Below are 22,892 nucleotides of genomic sequence, written 5' to 3' on the forward strand. Positions count from 1 at the left end.
ATAAAATACAGTGTATTGAAAGCTTTGTTCTTTAGTCCTGCCATTGAAAATGGTTTAGATTGTAAAATTTTAATGGAGCAATGAAATCAAGGTAATTTCATAAAAATACATATTGAATTGTAAGCTGTGATAGAGAGAGTGAGACTATCAAAGGCCCTTTGTGGTAATGAAAATTTCCCCCACCGTGGAAAAGTAAGCACCATTTTAATTGCCGGCAGTGCTACCATTATCGTCTGATGTGGTGAAGGTGAAGTGGCCTATTATTCATGGACTGAATAAAGACACTACATTTATGGCTTATTACAACAATCTGTAACCCACTAACAATCAGACTGCCAGCTGCTTCCCTCCCCCCTTACTTTCCTCAATATGACTAAAGGGGTGTTAAACGGCCACTTCACCTTGACTGGTCCCTTGAAATATCTCTTAACTGCTTATGCTAAACAATCTGTTCTACCTTGTATTTAGTTAATGACACTCTGGGTTAGTTTCCCAAACCTAAAGAAGAATTCTGGGTAAGGGCTTGTCTACACTGGCAAGTTTCTGCACAGTAAAGCATCTTTTTGCGCTCAAACTGCAGATGTATACACACTGCCATGCCACTTTGTGCGAGAAACTCCTGACTTGCAGTGCTGCACAAAAACCACCTTGACAAGAGTTGTAAGGCTATTTGTGCAGAGGCTCCAGCTCTCCATTGCCAGTGTAGACACTTGATTGCTTTCTGCGCTGTAATTGGCCTCCAGAGCTGTCCCATAATGCCTCAGGTGACCGCTCTGCTCATTGTTTTGAACTCGGCTGCCCTGGAGACATACACTACCACAGTGCACTGCTGTCTTTGCCATTGCAAAAGCTGCTAATGTGGATGCACTCCAGTGTCACAAGCAGCATAGTGTGGACACACAACAATGGCTTAATTCCAGCGTTTTAATAAAAGTACTATAACTTGTGACGCAGAAACTTGCCAGTGTAAACATACCCTAAGCTCAAAAGCTTGCCTATCTCACCAACAGAAGTTGGTCCAATAAAAGATATTACCTCACCCACTTCGTCTCTTTAATAATCATAGTACTCAGTCTGCACTCAGTGCTGGTTACTTTTTAATGTACTGTTAACTAGGTGAGCCAACTGCAATCTGAAGTATTGTTCATGATTTCTATTCGTGGTAATTAGTGGGAAGAGGATGTAGTAGGCAAATTATTTGTTGTGAAACAATTATCTGATGAATGTAGCCCTTTTTTCTATTGTGAATAGGTCCCAATTTCTATAAATACATAGGTTATTTGCAAGTATTTGACAAGTAACTAACATGAACAATTCTCATAGAACGGTTGACAGTGAAATGTTGACTTTACCTATTCGCTATTCTTTATTTATGGTGTGTGATTGGTCATCTAGGTCACATCATATTGATTCTGCTCCCTAAGCAGACGATTGAAACTTCTAAAATATGAGAATAATGAATGGTGAATTATGAGTAATGATTTATGGGTAGCAATTTTCTAAAATAGTCCTTCGGTTTTAAAAATTGAGCTAAGATTTGCAACATTGTTATTATTAAACTGATTATCAACAGAATATTCATAAATATGATCTATGAATAGTGTCAGAGTGTCAGAGCAGCTCAAGTTGAGGTTATAGTATCATCATAAGAGAGATTTACCATAAGTAAAATATGTTGTTGTATGATGGTAACTAAGCTTACAGTAAAGAAGAAAAATCATTAGCTGAAAGGAAAACTAACTTTTTTCCTTTGGCCCCTGTAGAAGATGAAATTGGTAGTGTGGATTGCTTAACAACGGCTGTTTCAGCTAAAATGTATCACATAAAATAATTTGTCCCTTAAAATAAGATTGCTCACCATTGTGTGTGTCACAGTGCTTCTCTATTCCAATCAGCTTTACAAAACTAATAACTCCTGGTAATTTGAAAACCTGAAGAGAAATAATCATGTATTTAATGGGGATTCAGAACCAACATGAGTTTGAAAATATTATTTAGTCTTTATTTAAATATAAATCTGCCAGCTAACTTTTTTCCAGACAACATTTATGTATTTGATGGAAAAATAGTAGGGCTGTCAAGAGATTAAAAAAATTAACCGCGCTGTTAAACAATAATAGAATACCATTTATTTCAATATTTTTGGATGTTTTCTACATTTTCAAATATATTGATTTCAATTACAACACAGAATACAAAGTGTACGCTGCTCATTTTATATTATTTTTTATTACAAATATTTGCTCTGTAAAAAAACAGAAGAAAGAGTATCTTTCAATTCACCTAATAACAGTGCTGTAGTGCAATCTCTTTATCATGAAAGTTGAACTTAGAAATATAGAATTATGTACAAAAAAGACATTCAAAAATAAAACAATATCAAATTTTAGAGCCTACAAATCCACTCAGTCCTACTTCATGTTCAGCCAATCACTCAGACAAACAAGTTTGTTTACATTTTCAGGAGATAATGCTGCCCAATTCTTGTTTACAATGTCACCTGAAAGTGAGAACAGGCATTCTCATGGCACTGTTGTAGCCAGCGTCGCAAGATATTTATGTGCCAGATGCGCTAAAGATTCATATGTCTCTTCATGCTTCAACCACCATTCCAGGGAACATGCTTCCATGCTGATGATGGGTTCTGCGTGATAATAATCCAAAGCAGTGCGGTCAGACACATGTTCATTTTCATCATCTGAGTCAGATGCCACCAGCAGAAGGTTGATTTTCTTTTTTGGTGGTTTGGGTTCTGCAGTTTCTGCATTGGAGTGTTGCTCTTTTAAGACTTCTGAAAGCATGCTCCGCACCTCGTCCCACTCAGATTTTGGAAGGCACTTCAGATTCTTAAACCTTGGGTTGAGTGCTGTAGCTATCTTTAGAAATTTCATATTGGTACCTTCTTTGCATTTTGTCAAATCTGCAGTGAAAGTGTTCTTAAATGAACAACGTGCTGAGTCATCATCCGAGACTGCTATAACATGAAATATATAGCAGAATGCAGGTAAAATAGATCAGGGCACATACAATGCTCCCCCAAGGAGTTTAATCACAAATTAATTATGAATTATCCCATTATTTTTTAACAAGTGTCATCAGAATGGTGGCCGAAGCATGAAGGCGCATGCAAATGTTAGGCATATCTGGCACTTAAATACCTTGCAATGACAGCTACAAAAGTGCCATGCAAATGCCTGGTCTCACTTTCTGGTGACGTAAATAAGAAGAGGGCAGCATTATCTCCTGTAAATGTAAACAAACTTGTTTAGCTTAGCGATTGGCTAAACAAGGAGGAGGACTGAGTGGACTTGTTGGGTCTGAAGTTTTACATTATTTTGTTTTTGAGTGCAGTTATGTAACAAAAAAAAATCTACACTTGTAAGTTGCACTTTCACAACAAAGAGATTCCACTACAGTACTTGTATGAGGTAAATTGAAAAATACTGTTTCTTTTGTTTTTCATTTTTAGTGTACAAGTATTTGTAATAAAAAATAATATACACTTTGATTTCAGTTACAACACAGAATACAATATATATGAAAATGTAGGAAAACATCCAAAATATTTAATATATTTCAGTTGGTATTCTATTGTTTAACAGTGCGATTAAAACTGCAATTAATCGTGATTCATTTTTTTTAAGTTAATTGTGTGAGATTCAAATGTTCTCAAAGTTTGTGATTGCAGCTTTTGCATTTTGATTTGGGGCCCATCTCTTCTTAATACTGGGATTTTCTCCTAAATAGAACTCTGAGTATTTCCAAACCAATCCAAAATGAATAATCCCTGCAGAAATTCCACATGTGTTAGCTAAAGCTATTCCAGAATATCTGACTTTTGCCAGAAGTCCTCAGTTTTTGTACAAAAATCCCTCAAAAGGTTTACTTTGGCAGGTTAAGATGCGGTTCTGTCAGAGATTGACATAGAAATAGTAGTGCTGGAACCAAGTAATAAATTGAAGATCAACTGGTTCTTGGGGCTGGCTGGTTATTAATGAAAGAGTTCTAAATAACTTAATTTTTAAGTGGCTGAACTGCTAACAGAAACCTGCAATATGTCATTAGTATCAACTTCCATAACAAAGGACCGAAGAGTAGCAAATATTGTACCTAGTTTTAAAAAAGAAACCAGAATGAAACTGAAATTACAGATCAGTGAGTCTTCCTTCAGTAATAAATAAATTGAATGACATTATAATTTAAAAGTAGAATTATAAAACACCCACATGAAGATAACTGGAACAAACCAGCAGAACGTCTGCAAAAGAAAACAAGTGCCTCTTCCGTAGATTTTATTTGAGCATTTGAACAATAAAAATAGTGATTCAAAGAGAACCTGTTGTAGTTGCTAATGTGATACATAAGGTTGTGGTATAAAGGCCATGATCTAGCTCTCTGTAGGCAGATTACTCCATAATTTGGCACACAAGTTTTCTTTCTCCTTCCTCTGAAACATCTGGTACTGGTTTGAACCTGTATGCCAATGTCTATGTTCCTATTGGTTGTTAGTGTAGGCCAGTCATTCTTAACCTATTTACCATTGTGGGCTGCATATGCAGCTTTTTGTGTGTTATGTGGGCCATAGTCACACAATATATGTCCTACCTATATGGCCCTGAGGATGTCACATGGGCCAGAGCTGTGTGCTGATCGGGCTGCAGGTTGAGAACCACTGGTGTAGGCCATATTAAGTAACTGAACTCCCAACTTTTACCAAAACATTGTTATTCCAGAACTGATGTAACTTTTTTATGGTAGGTCCACAATTTCCTATACACTGCCCCCTATTTAAACACAGACATGCTTTTGAACATAGTCTACTGGAGAAAATTCAATGTAAAGTGCTGATGTAAGACATGGACAGACAAAGTTGAAACTATTTATATTTTATCTGGGTCAGGACCTTTTTTTTCCCATTGCTTTCCTTTTTATCTTGCGAGTTTTCTACAGACCATTGAAAGCTATGGCAATCCCTTCCTGCTTTGTACCAGCCATTCTTACATTGAAAATTTAGCTTTAAGTATATCATAACACTCAGGACAGGAGTGTTTTATTTTAAGGATCTGCTAATGTAGGACAACACAAAAAATCCTGATAAATGTGATGGGCTGATTACAAAAGAAACAAGTAACAAACAATACAAATATTTTGTAATTCATACTTTAGCATTTTTAACCTCTTTTAAGTACATGATATGACTTCTACATTAAAAGATGACAAACAGGAAAATTAGATCAATGATCACCATCAATTTAGTTTATGAAATGTCACAGTAGTATCCAGCAGGAATGAAATAATGGCTTTTTCCTCTAATTGTCTCAAATGTGGCGCACAACAGAGGATGTTTTATTAATTATACAGAACTATGTTTGATTCAAGAGATCATCCTGTATATATGAACAGAAGAAGCATAAATGTGATGTTTTGCTTAAAAAAAAAATATTGGGAGAGATGTACTTTGTGCAGTACAAATAGGAGCTTTATATCTGACAAATGAATACTCTTGAATTATTAAACAGGTTGCACAGTTGTTCCAGACCTTACTTCACATTTGTTGCCAGTTGTGTTAAATTCAGTTTTTAATGCACTGTAACACTAACTAAAACAGTGTAATGAAGCCTTAATTTAAACAAAGCTAGATAGTAATTGAACTAGATAGTGATTTGTTCATAAGGGTAAACGGAGAGCATGTACCTGAGTGCTATTGCTTAGAGGTCTCTCATGTAAGCTTCATATGGAGCATCTTTATTTGTATATTTTAACAGAAATGAGATCTAAAGCCATTAGTTTTCCTTCAAGGTTCACATAGGCATGGTTAAATGTATGAAAAAAAAATAAGAAAAAAAAACTCTTCGCAGTCTTAAGGTGGTTGTTTTGTTGTCTTCCCCCCCCCCCCCCCCCATAACCTTCCCTGTCTAGAGGGACTGTTATCACAAGCTGAGACTTTGCCTGGTGGACCAACAATAACTGCCTGGGTTACTACAATAGGAAACTGGGAAAATTGCTATTGCCAAATGTATGGATTTACTGTACAAAATACTGAAGTAGACACATGGCAGGATATTTTTTAGTAGAGTAGATAAAAAGATGGAATGTTTCTGACAAGATACAACACAAAGAGGTGTGTGTTTGTGTGTCAGATTTAAAATTCTTGGTACTGCTATGGTTTAGTTATATTTACATCAGTTTTGAATGATAAGAAGCTGTCAGAGCTGATGACCTAGGAAACCAGCAGAAAATTCTCAATCTCAGAATTGTTGGTGCACCGGAAAAGAGAGAATCTGATGACCTGGGAATAATTTGTGTGGAATGGCTGATGTCTGCTTCATAACTAAATGGTGCCTTTCACTACAGCAACTAGATTGCCTCATAGCAAGAATCAATTTCCCCCTTCCTCCCCAATCCAGTCTCAAACTGGTTTGGTAGTTCTGAGACTTTAAAACTACACAATTAGGCGTCTTTCTTTCTCCACCTGCTGATGTAAGACATGGACAGGCAAATGATATTTTAATAAAGGTGTGGTCCACCAATAAACAATTTCTCCAGTTTCTACATTACATAGTACTAAAGATTTGGTGAGTTTTGTTATCATTATAAGTGTAGTTCTACTCATATATATCATCACAATTTTCATTTCAGTGACACTCATCTCATTTCCTTTCTTTATAGGTAAAGAATTTTATATTATAGATTTAACTAACAAACAAAATAAAACAACTCTAACTGCTCTAACAACAACTTCATAACTGCCCATCATGAAATTTGTCAGATTATGGATTGGCAGGACAGTCTTAGATGCACTTTATTAAATTATTACTGAAGGTAAAGATAGGAGCTTTTTTTGTTGTCTCAGAACACAAATCATTTCTAGCTGTTGTCTGAACCCAGTCTACTCTTTCAACATCCATTATAAAATCTGGACACCAGAGGTGGACTTATTTCCACTGTACAAATATGCAAAGATAAGATCACTGCCCCCAAACATTTTATAATCTAAAATGTGAACCTGTACGGATCAGAATTTAAGAAACTCTGAGTGCACACTTTTTTGCTGTGAAAACTCAGAACTGCATCCTGATATTTTAAAAATTGCATTTAAAGCTAAGCTTGTGTCCTGGAAGCAAAGAAATCACAATGAATGTGGCAAACGAGACAAAACACGAGAGATCCCCCACAAATACAGGACATGGGTAAAATATAATTAATCAGATACATATTTAAACAATAAATATTTAAGAATATATAAATCTTAAATATATAACATATAAATATTAAGAAAATATAATTATAATATATATAATTCCTAATATTCCAGTGCAATGTAAAATTATAACATACACAGAGCTTGCTGAGCATCTGTGCTCAATTCATATTGTGTTTATATATATATAAAAAAAAAAAGGTTTCCCTGGCAACACACACCATACGAATGATCTGAGAATAGCTGTTCTTCCACACTTAAGATTTCTTACCTTTCAGTGGTTCACACATCAGTTTTCATTTACATCCAGGTATGTATTGCCCAATTCTGAAAGGTGCTGAATTTCCACAACTTTCGTTAAAATCAACAAGCATTGAAAATACTCAGCACTTTGCAAGATTGGCACCCTCTGCTCTTTATTTCTAACTTGTAAGGGGAACTGAAGCATAGCAAATGTTGACAGTCTCTGCCCTCTTTCTCTGATGAAAACACTCCAATATTGCCACTGTCTGTTACTACTGTTTAGATCATTGTATTGCAATAGAAAATGTAACAGTAATATAGTGTAGCTGAGATTTTTGTGCGAGATAATGTCATGGGAAAAATGACCTGTGAAGCAAAGTGGTATACTGCATCAACATAATTTATTAATTAATATTATTAAAAATACTTTGCTCCTGTATAGCATCTTTGATGAAAAGATGGGTATTTGCAAACACTGATTAAGCTTTACATTGTCCTTGAAAGGTAGGTAATTGATACTTACTTTTAACATGGGTAAACTGAGGCACAGAGAAGTTGGATTATTTGCTCAAGTTTATAGAGGAGGTCAACAACAAAACTTGGAATAGACCATAACAGTTTTGATTGTAGGACCCAAATGTACGTAGTCAAAAGGCATGGGATCCACAAAGGTACATACTCTCACTCTCTCTTTCTCTCTCTGGCCTAATGTCTGTTCCACTCTGGATAAATATTTAAATACAAACACCACAGTTATGAATTGACCAGTTTACCACACACCTCATTTGGAACCGGAAGTACAAAACTAAGGCAGCAGCAGAGGCAGAAGAAACAAAGCTAATACAGTACAGTCCTGTGTTAAATGTAAACTACTAACAAAAATAAAGGGAAAGCAGCATTTTTCTTCTGCATAGTAAAGTTTCAAAGCTGTAAACTTTTGAAAGAATTATAAGGTTCAGAGTTACGAACATTTCAGAGTTATGAGCAACCTCCATTCCCAAAATGTTTGTAACTGAGGTTCTACTGTAGCTGTTGTGCCACAGAGAGAGAGAAAGAAAGAATGACTCTGCAGTCCAATGGTTAGGGCACCCACCAGGGAGGTGGGAAAACCCGGGTCCAGTCTCTCTGCTCCAATCACTCATTCGTTAGTTATGCATTGTGGAGCAGCTGCAAGAGTAAAGATTGAAGAGCCTCCCCCCCTTCCCCATCAGAATATCTCGTAGCTCAGTGGTTAGAGCACCTCTCCTGAGAGGTGGGAAACCCCTGTTCAAATCCTTTCTCTCGCTCTGGGAGGGCAGCCCTTCCCTTCCCCCAATTCATTTCCAAAATGTCTGGGTAGTCCTAGCCAAACACTTGAATGTGGGAATCAGGGTCCGGTTCCTTAAAGGAAAGTTAGGTGCCTAAATTCCTTGGAGGATACAGGCCTAGGTGTTGGTGAGTAATGAAAGGGAGCAGGAGGGAGCCTCAGTCACGCCAACAGGAAACTATAACAAGGAGAAAAGAATCTTTAATAAATTAACTAGATCCCACATAGTTATGGACAGATCCATGAAGGGACTTAGGCATTGCAGTGTCTAGAAAATCACAAGAACAACAGTATGATTCACAAAAGCTGAGTTAGATTCCTAGGCTCTCTGCACAATGAATAGGAGGGATAGGCACCTTAAATGCAATCCACAAAAGCCAGTATGCTAGGCAGGGAGCTGCCTAAGCTAGCCAATGGGAGATGTTGATGACGGGTATCTCCTAAACCCTGCCCCTCCTATGGAACTAGGCTCCTAAGTCCAGGCTGCAGGAAGGTGCCCACCTCTGCAAGCGATCCGCAAACAGGACCCCATCTCCTAGAGTCAGGTGGCTTAGGTGCCTAAGGCACATCTTGTGAGAATGAGTTAGGTGCCTGTCTCACGCCACACAAACAAGCCAGAGGAGGAGGAAGTGCTGGTGGGGCTCACCTTGTAACTTTTAGCGCAGTAGTTAGAACTCTCTCTTGAGAGGTGGGGAGAAGGCTGTTCAAATCATTTCTTCCCCTTTGGCAGAGAGGGGGGGATTGAGCCTGGGTCTCCCACATCCCAGGAGGGTGTACTAACCACTGGGCTAAACTTTATAAGGTGACCACCACTTCTTCCAGCCAGATTTTGAATAGGATCTGATCTGGTAGGCAGTCTCTGAGTGTGCCTACTCAATCAGGCCCCATGCAAGAGGCAGCTGAATGTTTAGCTTCCCCCAGTTCGTGAATCACTCTGGGGCTTAGGTAGGAGATAGGTGGAGCAAAGTTGGGACTCAGAGGCCTAAGTCTCAGATTTAGGCACCTAAGTACCCTTGTGGATCTGAGTCTTAGTATTTTCTGGTGATGCAGACTGCGTTAACAAGCTGAGGTATGTGTTTTGGTTAGCTGTCTGTTTTTGGTGCTAGCCCATGTTCCCTAATGTAAGAAATGACAGATAAATAAATTAGCTTTATTTTTTATGATTCCCATCTATATTCCAGGCCACACTCCATCACTACTGTATCTGACACAGGTTGTCTATCAAGGGATCTTCAAACACCTGGTAGTGATTCAGACAATATGAGCTAAATGCTCCCGATATAGTTCTATTGATCAGGGACACACTTTCTTCACATCTATAGGACCAAGTTTATCTTTGTTTCTGTACATCCCACTTCAAATGTGATAAAGGCATCTAATTGGAAAATTATTTGCAAGTAAATAAGGCCAAGACTGTTTTTGTACATGAGACAAAGGTATTCTTGCAACAAAAGAGAATTTATGGTATATAAGCCTTTCTTACACATGACTTCCAATCTGCTGACAGCATTCGCATGAGACATTAGAGACAGATAACTGTATTTGCTTCTGTTTATATAATCTGAGATACTGTATAGAGGGGACTCAGAATAGCAGCCCTGTTAGTCTGTATCCGCAAAAAGATTAGGAGTACTTGTGGCACCTTAGAGACTAACAAATTTATTTGAGCATAAACTTTTATGGGCTTATTGCATCCGATGAAGTGGGCTGTAGCCCACGAAAGCTTATGCTCAAATAAATTTGTTAGACTCTAAGGTGCCACAAGTACTCCTGTTGCTTTTGTATAGAGAGGAAAAATTCACAAGAAACTAACATTTCCTTGAGTTCTGTCTGTGTGTGTATTCATGCAAAGTAGAAAACTGCTGCTTGCAAATAACCGGTCATATGTTAAAAATGTACTTCCATCTCAGACTCACATGATGCACTTGTTTCATAAAAGTTTCTTGGGTTTTCCAGACCTTTGTTTGATAGCACTTAGTAGTTTTTGCAAAAAAGGCACATATTTCAGATGAGCTGGTTTTCTGCAGTGATTGCAAAGAATGGTTAGATAGGTTAATATTTGTAGGTCAATGGTATTGTGCAGAATTACGCAGGTTATCCTCTCATAACTTTTTTTAGAATTAGGGAGTTTGGTCCCAGAGTTACTGATTTTGAGGAGGATATTTTTAAGTAATTGCAGACACATTTTGACAATCTTTTTTATAGTGATGCAAGTTAGCATGTCTATTTTAATGAAGTGGCAGCACATTACCTTGAGGTGTAGAAGATCTGATTTCAAGAATAGATTTGAGTCTTACACTTTTTTTTGTACATGTCTACTAATTGTTGCATTTATACACCCACTGGCAATCAATACATAAGTAGTACACGTCTCTCTCTTTGAAGTTTACCCATCTCATGATATGAGTATCACGCTCTTAATGTCAATGGAATTATCAATCAGAAATAAAGACTGGTGGAGTCTCCTCCTTTATTTCCTTTTTCCTCTTCTTGAGCAATTGAAAACATTCCCTTAAAGGAATATACAAAATTCCAATTAAGGATTTCTAATATCATCTTATTAAAACTAATCTGTTAATTAGTGAGACCTGCTCATGGGGTCATGAAATTGTTCAGTGTAAAAATTCTTTTGAGAGGCTTAGCCAATTGGAAGAGTATGCCCATCTTCGGTTGAACATCCTTTTGCATATGGTACATGGAGAAACACTGAAGGCAGTTATGTGGCTAAAACACACTGCATCGCTCTGAAAGCATACCCTGTTATGTATGACACAAGCACAGCAACACTGGAGACTCAGGTGAACAGTCTATTTGCGGAAGCAAGCTTTGCAAACCTATAAGAAAAGTTAGATACTAATTCATAAAAAAGGAAGCTTGAAAATCGTGGTGTCAAATTTACCAAATGTGTAGGTTTGTCATTCAGTACTATAGATTTCCCAGAAACCTCCAGAATAATTCTGACCACACACTTCTTCGAATACTTACTTTAATTTTGTTTTTATTCTCAGTTTATAACATTTCAGCCATGCATTTTTCTTTACTTATTTATATTTGCACATAATTTTTAGCAAAAATGTCATATCTCGGTAAGGGAACTTAATATTAAGAACTTTTTCACAGCTCTTGGGGCGGAAGGGCCAGATCATGACCTTTCATGTGTGCCAGAGCAAGGGGAACTAGAGTGTATAAGTAGGGCCCTACCAAATTCACGGCTGTGAAAAATGCATCGGGGACCGTGAAATCTGGTCTCCCACATGGAATATGGTCTTTTGTGTACTTTTACCCTGACCAGCATTTCTCAAACTGGAGTTCCGACCCAAAAGGAGGCTGTGGGGGGGGGGAGGGGATAGAGGGGGAGAGAATCATGGTATTGTCACCCTTATTTTGGAGCTGGGCAGCCGGAGAACGGCGGCTGCTGGTTGAGGGCCCAGCTCTGAAGGCAGCAGTGCAGAAGTAAGGATGGCAGTACCATATCATGCCATCCTTACTGCTGTTGGCACCAGTGCTGCCTTCAGAGCTGGACTCCCAGCCAGCAGCTGCTGCTCTCCAGCCACCCAACTTTGCAGGCAGCACCGCTACCAGCAGCAGCACAGAAGTAAAGGTGGCAATACTGCAACCCCCCTACAATTACCTTGTGACTTCCCCTGCCACCCACAACTCCTTTTCGGGTCAGGACCCCTGCAGCTACCACACTGTGAAATTTCAGATTTAAATAGCTGAAATAACTAAATTTACGGTTTTTAAAATCCTATGACCAAGAAATTGACCAAAATGGACCATGAATTTGGTAGGGCCCTACGTCTAACATATTCTTTATGCCAACGATCCCTACCATTGCTCTGAAATCAGGAAGGGAAGCTAGCTCTGCACAGACCCTATTTCCCACCTCCCAATGCAGCTCCCTTCCACACTTGCAGAATGAAACATTTTGTTTTCTTGTTCTGAAATGACTTCAATTTTGTGAATATGAAATGTTTTGAACCAAAATGATTTTTTTCCCCTGAATACTCCTTTGCAGAGAATTTCTAAATTTGGGGAGTGAGTTTGTTTCGAATTAAGCCACATTTTGAAATCTTAAAATCCTTTGTAAAAAGGAACTTCCATCTTCTGCACAGCTCTATATTTTTTTTCTCCAATATAATAGTTAGACCTTTGGTATAGTTTAGAGTTTCCTTTTTCTCTTAGAAATAATAAAAGCATTGTGTTCAGCATCTTAAGCCCTCAGTTTTATCTATGCTGTTTTCCAAACCTCTTCCTCTGTCTTGCATGACTGTAACGTATAGCTTGCCTAACATCCAGTAACCACTTTTAAAATCAGTTTTCAGCTCTTGATGAAGATCAGAGGCAAACTATTTCTTGTCCAGCCACATTTTTTAGCGTTCTTTATTACATTAGTGAGTATGTCAAATAGTGTTGAAAGGTTTCCTTTACAACACTAGAAGTTCAGTGAGACCATGGGATAAAATAAAACAGCTAATGGCTTCATTTAAAAATAAAGATTGCTGCCGGATGAGATCAGCAATAGTAGTTCTAAACTTTGCCTGAAGCATCAAGAAATTGTCTTACAAGTCTGACTCTTTACTCTTGGCAGGGAACTAGTCTCCCGATGGGGCATATTGAACACAGTAGTTGCTCACCTGTTCTACTAAATATACCATGGTCTGTCCATGTTCTAGTTAAGGTTGGAAAATGAGTGCCTTGTCATTTTTATTCTTTTCACATTCTGCACTGAGACAGTTACTAAGTAGCCTGCTCAAATAACTAAAGTAATGACATTTTACAGCCACAATACTGTCTTAATTCCTGGGTGCTGTATACAATTAACTCATTAATTTTTTCTTTTTATTTATTCTCAAACATTATTAACTAGTCTAGAAGTTTAAGCTGAATACTCAGAGTTGTATTCTCAGTAAGGAGAGGATTTTTTTAGCCTGAATATGCTCAGTTTAAAAAACACAAATTGTATGTTCTCTTTTCAAAGAAATGATCAACTCTCATCCTTTTTGATAGGAACTGATCTTTTGCTCCTGAGAAATTAAAATGCCATTATGTGTCACTGAATGTCTGTTGCAAAATTTAGATGGGCATGAGTGTGTAGTGTGAAAGCTTCCCCAAAAGGGTCCTTTATTAATAAGAAATGTGACAGACTGTGCCACTGGCAAATGCCACATTAACTAAGACAAAATGATATTACTCTGAACTGGCAATTAGGACCAGAGAACTCTCATTGATTCATTTTCCATTGTTTTAATAGTCTACACTCTCCCAACCTGTCAGGATATTGCAACAATCAAACGGATAATTCTTTCATGATGTTCCTACCTGAAAAATGTCAGCTGAGGCTTTTTTCTGATAATATCAGACATTTATTTAAAAAAGAAACAGAATTGTAGCGTTTGTCTATCGTACTCACCTCCAGTGTGCCCCCTTGTGTCAGGGTGTGATGTTGCAGGGACTTTTGTCTCTGGTGCCCCCGCAGGTCATCTTTCTTTGTGCACCACTCAGCCCTCTAGTTGAGAAGTTGCTCAACTAACCCCCTTCTGGGGCAACAGATGTCCCAGTACAGTCAAAAGTCCCGAAGAGAATCAACCTCTCTTCTGGGTCTGGTGCTTAACCCCTTTCCAGGGGTTCCATTGCCTCTCTCCATCTCTAGAATGAAGCTTCCTAGAATTTCCAGCCTCCAACAGCCTCTGGCACGTCAGCCTTTCATAGGATCCCTGTTACTTCTCTGATCAGAAGGAACTTTCCTGCCTTTTTGGGGCATCCGTGTCCACTACGTTATCACCTGATGCCTTCCAGTCCCACACCCTGTGATTGAGATGTAACTAATTAAGTAATCTATTGTTTCCCGTTAATAATTATTAATCTCTTTCTAGCCTGTGATTGTTTTTATCCCATCACACCACCTTCTCCTCCTCCTTACTGTGCTGGTCCAAATTCCTGTTCTAGTTCTTCTTTTAGTTCATGCACCCACATAATCCATAGGTCTTTTTCCTGCAGACTCTCTTGATAGTATTCCTCCGGCTGTTCTTTGTCTTGTATGACCTTTCGTATGGCCTGATCAGCAGTCACCAATCTGTGTACCCTGAGCTTTCTGCTCATCCTTTTCTGGTATCTCCCCAAGTTGAGAATCCAGTTCTGTGCTAGTACAACCTCCTCTGTCCTTTGAGATCCAGCAGGCAAGACTCATTAAAACTGTTCTAAAATTATTCACTCAGATACTTTATCCAATGAGTTCCTATCAGGACACAACCACCATGTCATCAAGTCAATTGGCATTGTCCTTTGAGCAAGGCTCTGCTCGCAAGTGGTCTAAGATAGCCTCCTTCACACATAACATAGTCTGTCTGTGGCTTCTGCCTTCAGACTGAACTCTCCTCCCTTTAATGGGACCAAGGTGTCCATGAAGTTACCGAATGCATCCCATCCCACACTCTGCGGCTGAGATGCATATTATTAGGTACATCTATTGCACCTGTGCTATAATTAACTTTCCCTTTCCATCCTGTGATGGGTTTCACCCCATCATGAGCACCTACAAGAGAGAGACCCTCACTGTAATAGATAACACATGAAGGGTCTACTGGCTTACTGTATAGACAGCTGTCTATCGGAGAGAGTGAGGGATAGGATTTGTAATAAAGTTTCTCTGTGTGGATGGCATACATAGCTGACATTTAAATGAGTTTTCAGTCTTCAACAAGAAATATACTACACATTTCTTATAAGATACTTCAGTCTATCCTCTCAATGTTTCCTCAAGTGGAATCTCAGACACTTCAAAATCTTTCAGAATGAATGACCAGATATAACTGAAAATTGTAAGTGGAAACTACAGAAAATACATTGCCTCCATGGAGAAAGGAGTCCTACTGAATATATACTTCACCATACTATACACCATTACTAAGACTTTCAAAACCACCTTATAATTTAGAGGGAAAAATTCTACTCATATTAATGGGAGTTGTACATCTAAATCTCCAAGGCTGAGGTTTTTCAAAAGCTCCTTACTTGGACAGTGCTCACATTTACCCATAGGTAACACATCGTGATATCATAGACACCACAGTTCAATCTCTGCTGAAAAATGGAAATAGCTGTGGTATCTTACATACCACAGTTAATTCTAATTCTCACATACTGTAGAATAACCTGGATGAACATAGTGTTAAACAATACGCATGTGGTAGTGTGTTTCCTGGAATAATACATCTCTGCTTTTATAGATACTGTATGCTTCCACAGATCCGGATACATAATCACATCTATCAGGCATCAATTCCATATCAATGTTTTCATAAAAAATATAGCAAACAGATATTTAATATCCAGCTTATATATAGGTTTGATGTGGGAATTTGCCTACAAAATGTTACCTGGAATTTATTTGGTGTTTCAATTTTTTTGTTTTCTATAGGGATCACTCTTCAGTAGTCTATTTTGTTAATTTTAATCTATCTTCCAATTAGTGTGTAATCTAAGCAGCCTTTGCATTTTCCCTTCTCTAGTCACCCCTCTAGTGTATAGTATGTATGTATATTTTTCCCCTTAAAAACTTGACTTCTATAATGTAAGTAGCCTCCATTTATCAGACTTTCACTTCTGCATTTTATCTCTGTCCATAGTTGACATTAGAACTAAATTTCTGTTAAAATCTGTTCATGCCCTTCCCTGCTAATTTTGCCAAGTTGAAATAAGACTGTCTAAAATGTTCCATATAGGATCTGATGCCAGAATAGATCTTTATTCTTAAAGTACAAGGAAACTTTTACCATGTATTTTAGAGATGCTAACCTTTTTAAAAATCAGGTATTATTTTCTCAGCTTTTTGGAAAGTTCCCTTGTGTTTTTGGCTTATAGTGTCTCAAAAACAGCTTGGCCTAAAAATACCCAGCATTTTATTGTATTTGTCTGCTTGAAGACAGGTGCCTCCATGTACTTTGAAAGAGTTTGCTTATTTAATAAACTAGGGTTCCTGAGGTTAAGAAATGCCAATTTTCAGCTGTTGTAAATATATCTATATAGGTTTGGAAGTATATTTATCTATATGACACAAAGCTGTCTCTTGAGCCCATTCCAGAAAGAGGGAATGGAAAAGAAATTCTGTATGTGTGTCCAAATGTTCCCTTGGGACTTCCTTTGATATCTCTGGCATCAATGCCATCTCTCTCTCAGGGCTTGCCTGACTCAAGGAATTGTGGTCTTTCTGAGGCCCAAGGCTGAAGGTTTGTACTGTCTTTTGTAGACACAGACCTTTACAGCTAGAAGACAGATGAGTCCTTAGGAAAAGATGAAAACTTCAAACATCCTGGCCAGATCTTCAGGTTTGAATCAAATTTTTTTTTTTTGCAGGGAATTTTCATCTAGATTCCATAAGAGTTACATTGCCAAATGGAAGTGGTTTCAAAAGCCTGTTTATGGTAAAGGTCTTGACCTGGTTTCCTGTCCTTTCCCATTTATCATAGAGTTCTTACTGTCTCTGGTTTGGTCAAAGTGACCCTTAGAACTTCTCCCCTCTTTTTTAGAGTCCAGCTACAAATAGGGCTTCTGAATCTAGAGAGGAGTGGAGGGATGGTTAGAAGCAGCATGGTACTTACACTTTCTGTGTTTTGAATACTGGGATTGAAGTAACTGTGTATACCTCAAAAAGAAAAGGAGTACTTGTGGCACCTTAGAGACTAACCAATTTATTTGAGCATGAATACAGACTAACACGGCTGTTCCTCTGAAACCTGTGTATACCTCCTGATTGCTACCTACTACAGTATAGTGATTCCATGGCTATGTGACTGCACACTTAAAGAGTATGGCAGCAAGGCACTTCTATGGAGGCATTACACTCCTAGAACAAGAGCTACTGTTGATAACACCTTTTGTATGGATTCAGGCACGGATGAGAAACTTGGAGTGTATGGCTGTGGTAATCTGCCATAGCTTTAACAGTGTAGTAAGATGTAGTAAGCAGATCCAGAAGACTGAGTGAGACTGATATTTCAGAAGGCCTGAGCACTGGCAGTTCCCAGTGACTCTGGTTGAAATCGTGGCTTCCTAACATCTCTGGGGAAAAGTCAGGCCCTATATGGTTTAAGATGATTGCTTTTGTCGGTACCTGAACAACGAGAGCATTAAAGAGCAGAAAACGTATGTGTCAATTTATGACAGCAACAACTTCTATTGGTAACGTAGTAAAGGCTTTGTCTTTGTATTTGTTATGAACTGTAGTGCATCTATTATTTAACATCTACTCTTGCAATGACAATATGAATTAGTGTGTGTGGTTTGTGTATGGAGTTGTATGCCATAGAAATAACTTTTTTTTTTTTTGGTGGAGGGGCGTTGATGGTGGAAATTGAGATATAGGAGCTAAAGTAAGATTGCTTGGATGTATTAAAACTTCTTTTAAGGTATTTCCCCCACCGCCTTGCAGTTAAGTTTTATATTTTCAAGTTTAATAGGCTTTTTAAAAATATAAAACAAAGCAGAATCTTTTCTTAATATTTATGTGGAAAGAGCACTGGCTTGAATAGCTGCATTCTTTCATAAGAGGCTTATATTTGTAAAAAAATTGATAGTCTCAGTATAAAACTTTTACAAGAGACACTAAAAGGAGAAGAGTCCAGAGAGAGATTTGTTTTCGCTGTGTGCACATACTAACATATGCTGTATATTTCTATATAGGTTTTTTAAAGCAAGAAGCAGACTCTAGTACTTTTACAGATTCTTGAAATGACTCATTGGCTGAAATGTTAGGACACAGAATTTTGTCAGATTATGATAGAATGTTTATATACAAAAGGGTAAATATTGTGAATATATTGTTTTGAGAGAGAGGTCCTTAATAACTTCTCTAATTGAATTTGATCATTTCTTTTTCTTTTTCACTTCATAGTCAAAATGTATAGTTTTTTTTAAATTTGAAGCTCAGGTAGTTTCACAACAGTCAGTGGACACTTCTCTGATGCAATACAGTTCTTGTTGGCAGTGTTTTCATTCACATACTTTCTCAGCAAATTTATACTTCGACTTAATTTTTAGGAAACGTTGACTGTTTTTTCATAACAGTTCCAAATATCCAGTATTATCTCAACAAAGCATGTTCTGACCTTAGATCTTTCATTCCTCTTACAATTGATTGACCAAGTTAACCTGCATACACCTAATTTTATCTGATCTGATTGCATTTGAGAACTTCAGTGATTTGTTTATATACACTGCTCCCTATTTTATTTTGTTTTGTGATGAATTTATATAATAAACACTGCCTGGTAGGATGCTACTTGAAATGAAATTTCAGGCTAAGAAATTTAAGAATGCATCTTCTTTTGTATAGACCTATTTAAGGAATCACAGATGTCCTATATGCCAGATATCACAATTTGAACAGATAACTGCTAAAAATACACAAACTGTCAACTGTGTCTTACTGCCAGAAACTGTCTCTAAGTAAATTAGTCTTGCATTTTTGTTACAGTGTAAAGATCCTCAATTTTCCCGGTAGAGTGATAGCAAATCCACAAAATACAACAAATAAATTGCCATGTTAAAATATACACTTGATTGGATCTAATTTTGTGTGGAATTGTTGGTACCATAATGTTGGTATCTGCTTATTAAAAATCAGCAAAAATAAAATAAGCATATTACCTGTCACCCTCAATCAAATGACTTGTATAAATATCTTAGCCCTCAATATCAACGTTTTAAAATAACTCATACCCTGTGCTTCCTGCATTAAGATCTCATAGCTGTAAGTAATGTTTTATTACCTGAGCTTGCAGAGAGTATTTAGTCTCTCTCTCTAGCAAATTAGCTGTGAAGGTAATATGATTTGAAATGAACCTTTTCAAAGCCAGGTCAAGTAGGTCCCTTTCCACATGGTTCAAGGTTAATTATATTTATCAAGAAGGAAGTAAAAAGGGGCAGTGAAGATGCTAACAGACTGGTGGCAACAACATAATGGGTGCGTCTCCAACATTTTACATTTCTCAAAGTTGCAGTTATTGATAAAATCAGAATGAGGGCTGTGTTTTATGATGGATTGTTTTTCATTGTTTTTATGCATAGGAAATTAGGGCAACAAATTAACATGTTTTTTGGAGCTGCTAAAAGCAGTAACAAAGGAAACAGTGACAGATCTTATTCATTAGGAACTAGATCTCAAAAATGAAAAATGTGAAGCATAAAAGATATAAAAAATACATAGCAAAGCTCATGTTCATTTTGAACACTTTTTTGTTTATAAATATTCTTTATCAGTCACATCTGTATTTTACAGTGCAAGTTCAAGGAATATAGTAGGCAACTCTAGTTAAAAACAAAGACATTATTTAGGAATAATTTGGATAGGAGTATAGTGCAGACATCTAAAACGCCTACCTCTCAGTGGGTTCATCTGTATTGTCGTCTGTGATCATCTGCAACTCCTGTATATTTTTACTTGAATCTTCTTTGACACAATTTTCCTCTGTGCTTGCTTTGGGGATATCCTCATTTGCTCGCAGCTGTTCTATGAGGTTTTGTTGATGCCAGGTTTGAATAGATCGGTGGTGCACAGGGGTTGGACCTGGCACTGGTGCCAGTATATTGTGGTGAACTGGACTGTTGTTTTTCTTTAGCCCATTTCTGTCCCGAGAGTGGCTCTTCAACCTATTCTGAACCGGTGTCCCTCTATGCTCATATCCTTCCTGAAGGCAGCCTCCAGTGCCTGTGGAACCTTGAGAGGGGTGACTGAACCACCTCCAGCGTAGCCTTAGGATCTGTTTCACATCAAACTCTTTCTTTCCAGAAACTGACATTTTTGCAGGAAAAAAGAACAAAAGCCTATTCTTTTAGAAAGGAAATGGATTCTTTGTTATCTCTTGTGTTTCAGCGCCTCTTCTTAAGAAAAGACGACAAAGGAACAAATACCAGTAGCCCTCTTTTTTTCTGACAATATACTGCTAGCACTTCAAGCCGATGCTAAGCTGCTGTTAACTGTATAGGTGGGAATCCATACTGACAGGATGGTGAGGTCAGACCTTAAACAAGTAAATCAGCTTAGCACAGGAAAGCAGCTACCATAACACTACCCAGCTGCTAAGCTTACATACAGCACAGCACTCTCAGATATAACCTAGCCTCACATGATCCTGAGGGATCTTAGGCAGCAACTTAAGATGCAGAGAAGCACATACAAATAAAGTGGTAAGACCTTGTTTCCCATGAGGATTTGCATGTAGTCTGCTAATAAACAATACTGCATTTCACTACAAAATTATGAATGGTGAACTAATTATGTGGATTTTGCTAATGATTCACTCTGAAAGTATCCTGCAGCTCATATTTTCCTTAACAGGTCTACTACATTTGTTGCAGTAGACCTCACTTTACTATGTGAAATATCTATAAATAGTCTTAAGCGTTGAAGTGCTTACCTAAAAGAAAGTGAACATTCTTATTTAAAATACATTGTGCAGTAGTGTATGAAATATTGTCTTAACTAGGGATAGCATTTCTGGTGTATCATTATGACTAAGTGTGAGGACGAGAAAAGGAAGAGCTTACAAAAATTGGAGGAGAAACCCTCCCTAAATGATCATATCTGTGAAAAACACAATGCTTCCTGGCTAAGTGCCTGTGTAAACGCCCTCTTGCCCTCGTACACACTCTGTCAAAGGGTGGGATTTTTTTAAACCATTCTTTTGATAGTGTGCATCAAAACATGTTTTGAACAAAATTAATTATATTTTAGAGATTCATTATTAGATAAGCATTAAATGTTCAGAGCTGTGTGAAGTGTATATAAATATTAGATAGTAATATACATAACTTTGACACACAGAAACTGGTAGTATTAGAAAAAGACACTCAGTTTGTCTTACTTGGAGATATATCACGTGTAGTTGTCTGTGTACCATTCTTTAAGTACCATTTTAAATAACTGCTAGTAATAGTCAAACCTCAAAAGACTGCGGTTCAGTTTGGATAGGCCCTGAGAGGTGTGGGTACTGATCCAAACTTAATGCAGCACTTCCCCCATCCCCAATTTTTTTTTTTTTGCTCTCTCTCCTCCAACTTACCTATATTGTTTTCCATTTTCCTAACATTTCTCTTTTCTTGATCTCCAAAATTCCACTGTTCAACAACACTCAGATTCTGAAATCCACTTTCCCTTTCCCATCCTTAGAGTCAGGGATAGTTCAAATCCAAGGATTATGGAGGGAGGACAAAGCAAAATGAATGAAGGATAGGACTGAAGAACAATCAGACTTTATTTATGTTTGGTCATGAGGTTTCATTCCTACTCCCAGTACCCATGCCAAATCTAGATAGTATCATGGGTTGAAGCAGTGTGAAATTAACTGGGGACAGAGGGAAGAAAAAGTTTGAGGGAAGGGGGAGAAGTGAAATAATGAAAGAGAAGCACAAGAATGATTTACGTATATGAGGGAGGGGAAAGTAGTTATTTGCAGGTGTGGTGCTTCGGGGAATCTATCTGTCAACCTGTGAATTCTGGTTGGTATTGCAGAATTGTTAAGAAATGGCTTTATCATGGAATGCCTCTCTGTCTGTGTCATAAATATAAAGGGAAGGGTAAACCCCTTTGAAATCCCTCCTGGCCAGGGGAAAGCTCCTCTCACCTGTAAAGGGTTAAGAAGCTAAAGGTAACCTCGCTGGCACCTGACCAAAATGACCAATGAGGAGACAAGATACTTTCAAAAGCTGGGAGGAGGGAGAGAAACAAAGGGTCTGTGGGTCTGTCTATATGCTGGTTTCTGCCGGGGATAGACCAGGAATGGAGTCTTAGAACTTTTAGTAAGTAATCTAGCTAGGTATGTGTTAGATTATGATTTCTTTAAATGGCTGAGAAAAGAATTGTGCTGAATAGAACAACTATTTCTGTCTGTGTATCTTTTTTGTAACTTAAGGTTTTGCCTAGAGGGGTTCTCTATGTTTTTGAATCTAATTACCCTGTAAGATATCTACCATCCTGATTTTACAGGGGGGGATTTCTTTATTTCTATTTACTTCTATTTTGATTAAAAGTCTTCTTGTAAGAAAACTGAATGCTTTTTCATTGTTCTCAGATCCAAGGGTTTGGGTCTGTGGTCACCTATGCAAATTGGTGAGGCTTTTTATCCAACATTTCCCAGGAAAGGG

General features: G+C 37.7%; 1 protein-coding gene and 1 long non-coding RNA gene across 5 annotated transcripts in view; one reads left to right on the plus strand and one right to left on the minus strand.

Annotated features, from left to right (window-relative positions):
* KLHL4 (kelch like family member 4) overlaps nt 1-20,884 on the minus strand; it is a 77,103-nt gene extending 56,219 nt beyond the window's left edge. Inside the window, exon 1 of one of the 4 annotated variants that reach the window (XM_048864613.2) lies at nt 20,130-20,877. In XM_048864613.2, the coding sequence (XP_048720570.1) occupies nt 20,130-20,548 (419 nt within the window). In that variant the 5' untranslated portion in view covers nt 20,549-20,877. Of the gene's footprint in view, nt 1-1,858; nt 1,934-20,129 lie in introns of those variants that run through there. The other 3 variants (XM_048864614.2, XM_075132427.1, XM_075132426.1) reach the window with 3 other exon arrangements.
* Nucleotides 1-22,892, plus strand: part of LOC125643048 (uncharacterized) — a 209,718-nt gene that overhangs the window by 4,749 nt on the left and 182,077 nt on the right. The window lies entirely within an intron of this gene.

Source organism: Caretta caretta, chromosome 9, assembly GCF_965140235.1.
Source record: "Caretta caretta isolate rCarCar2 chromosome 9, rCarCar1.hap1, whole genome shotgun sequence".
Classification (NCBI taxonomy): domain Eukaryota; kingdom Metazoa; phylum Chordata; order Testudines; family Cheloniidae; genus Caretta; species Caretta caretta.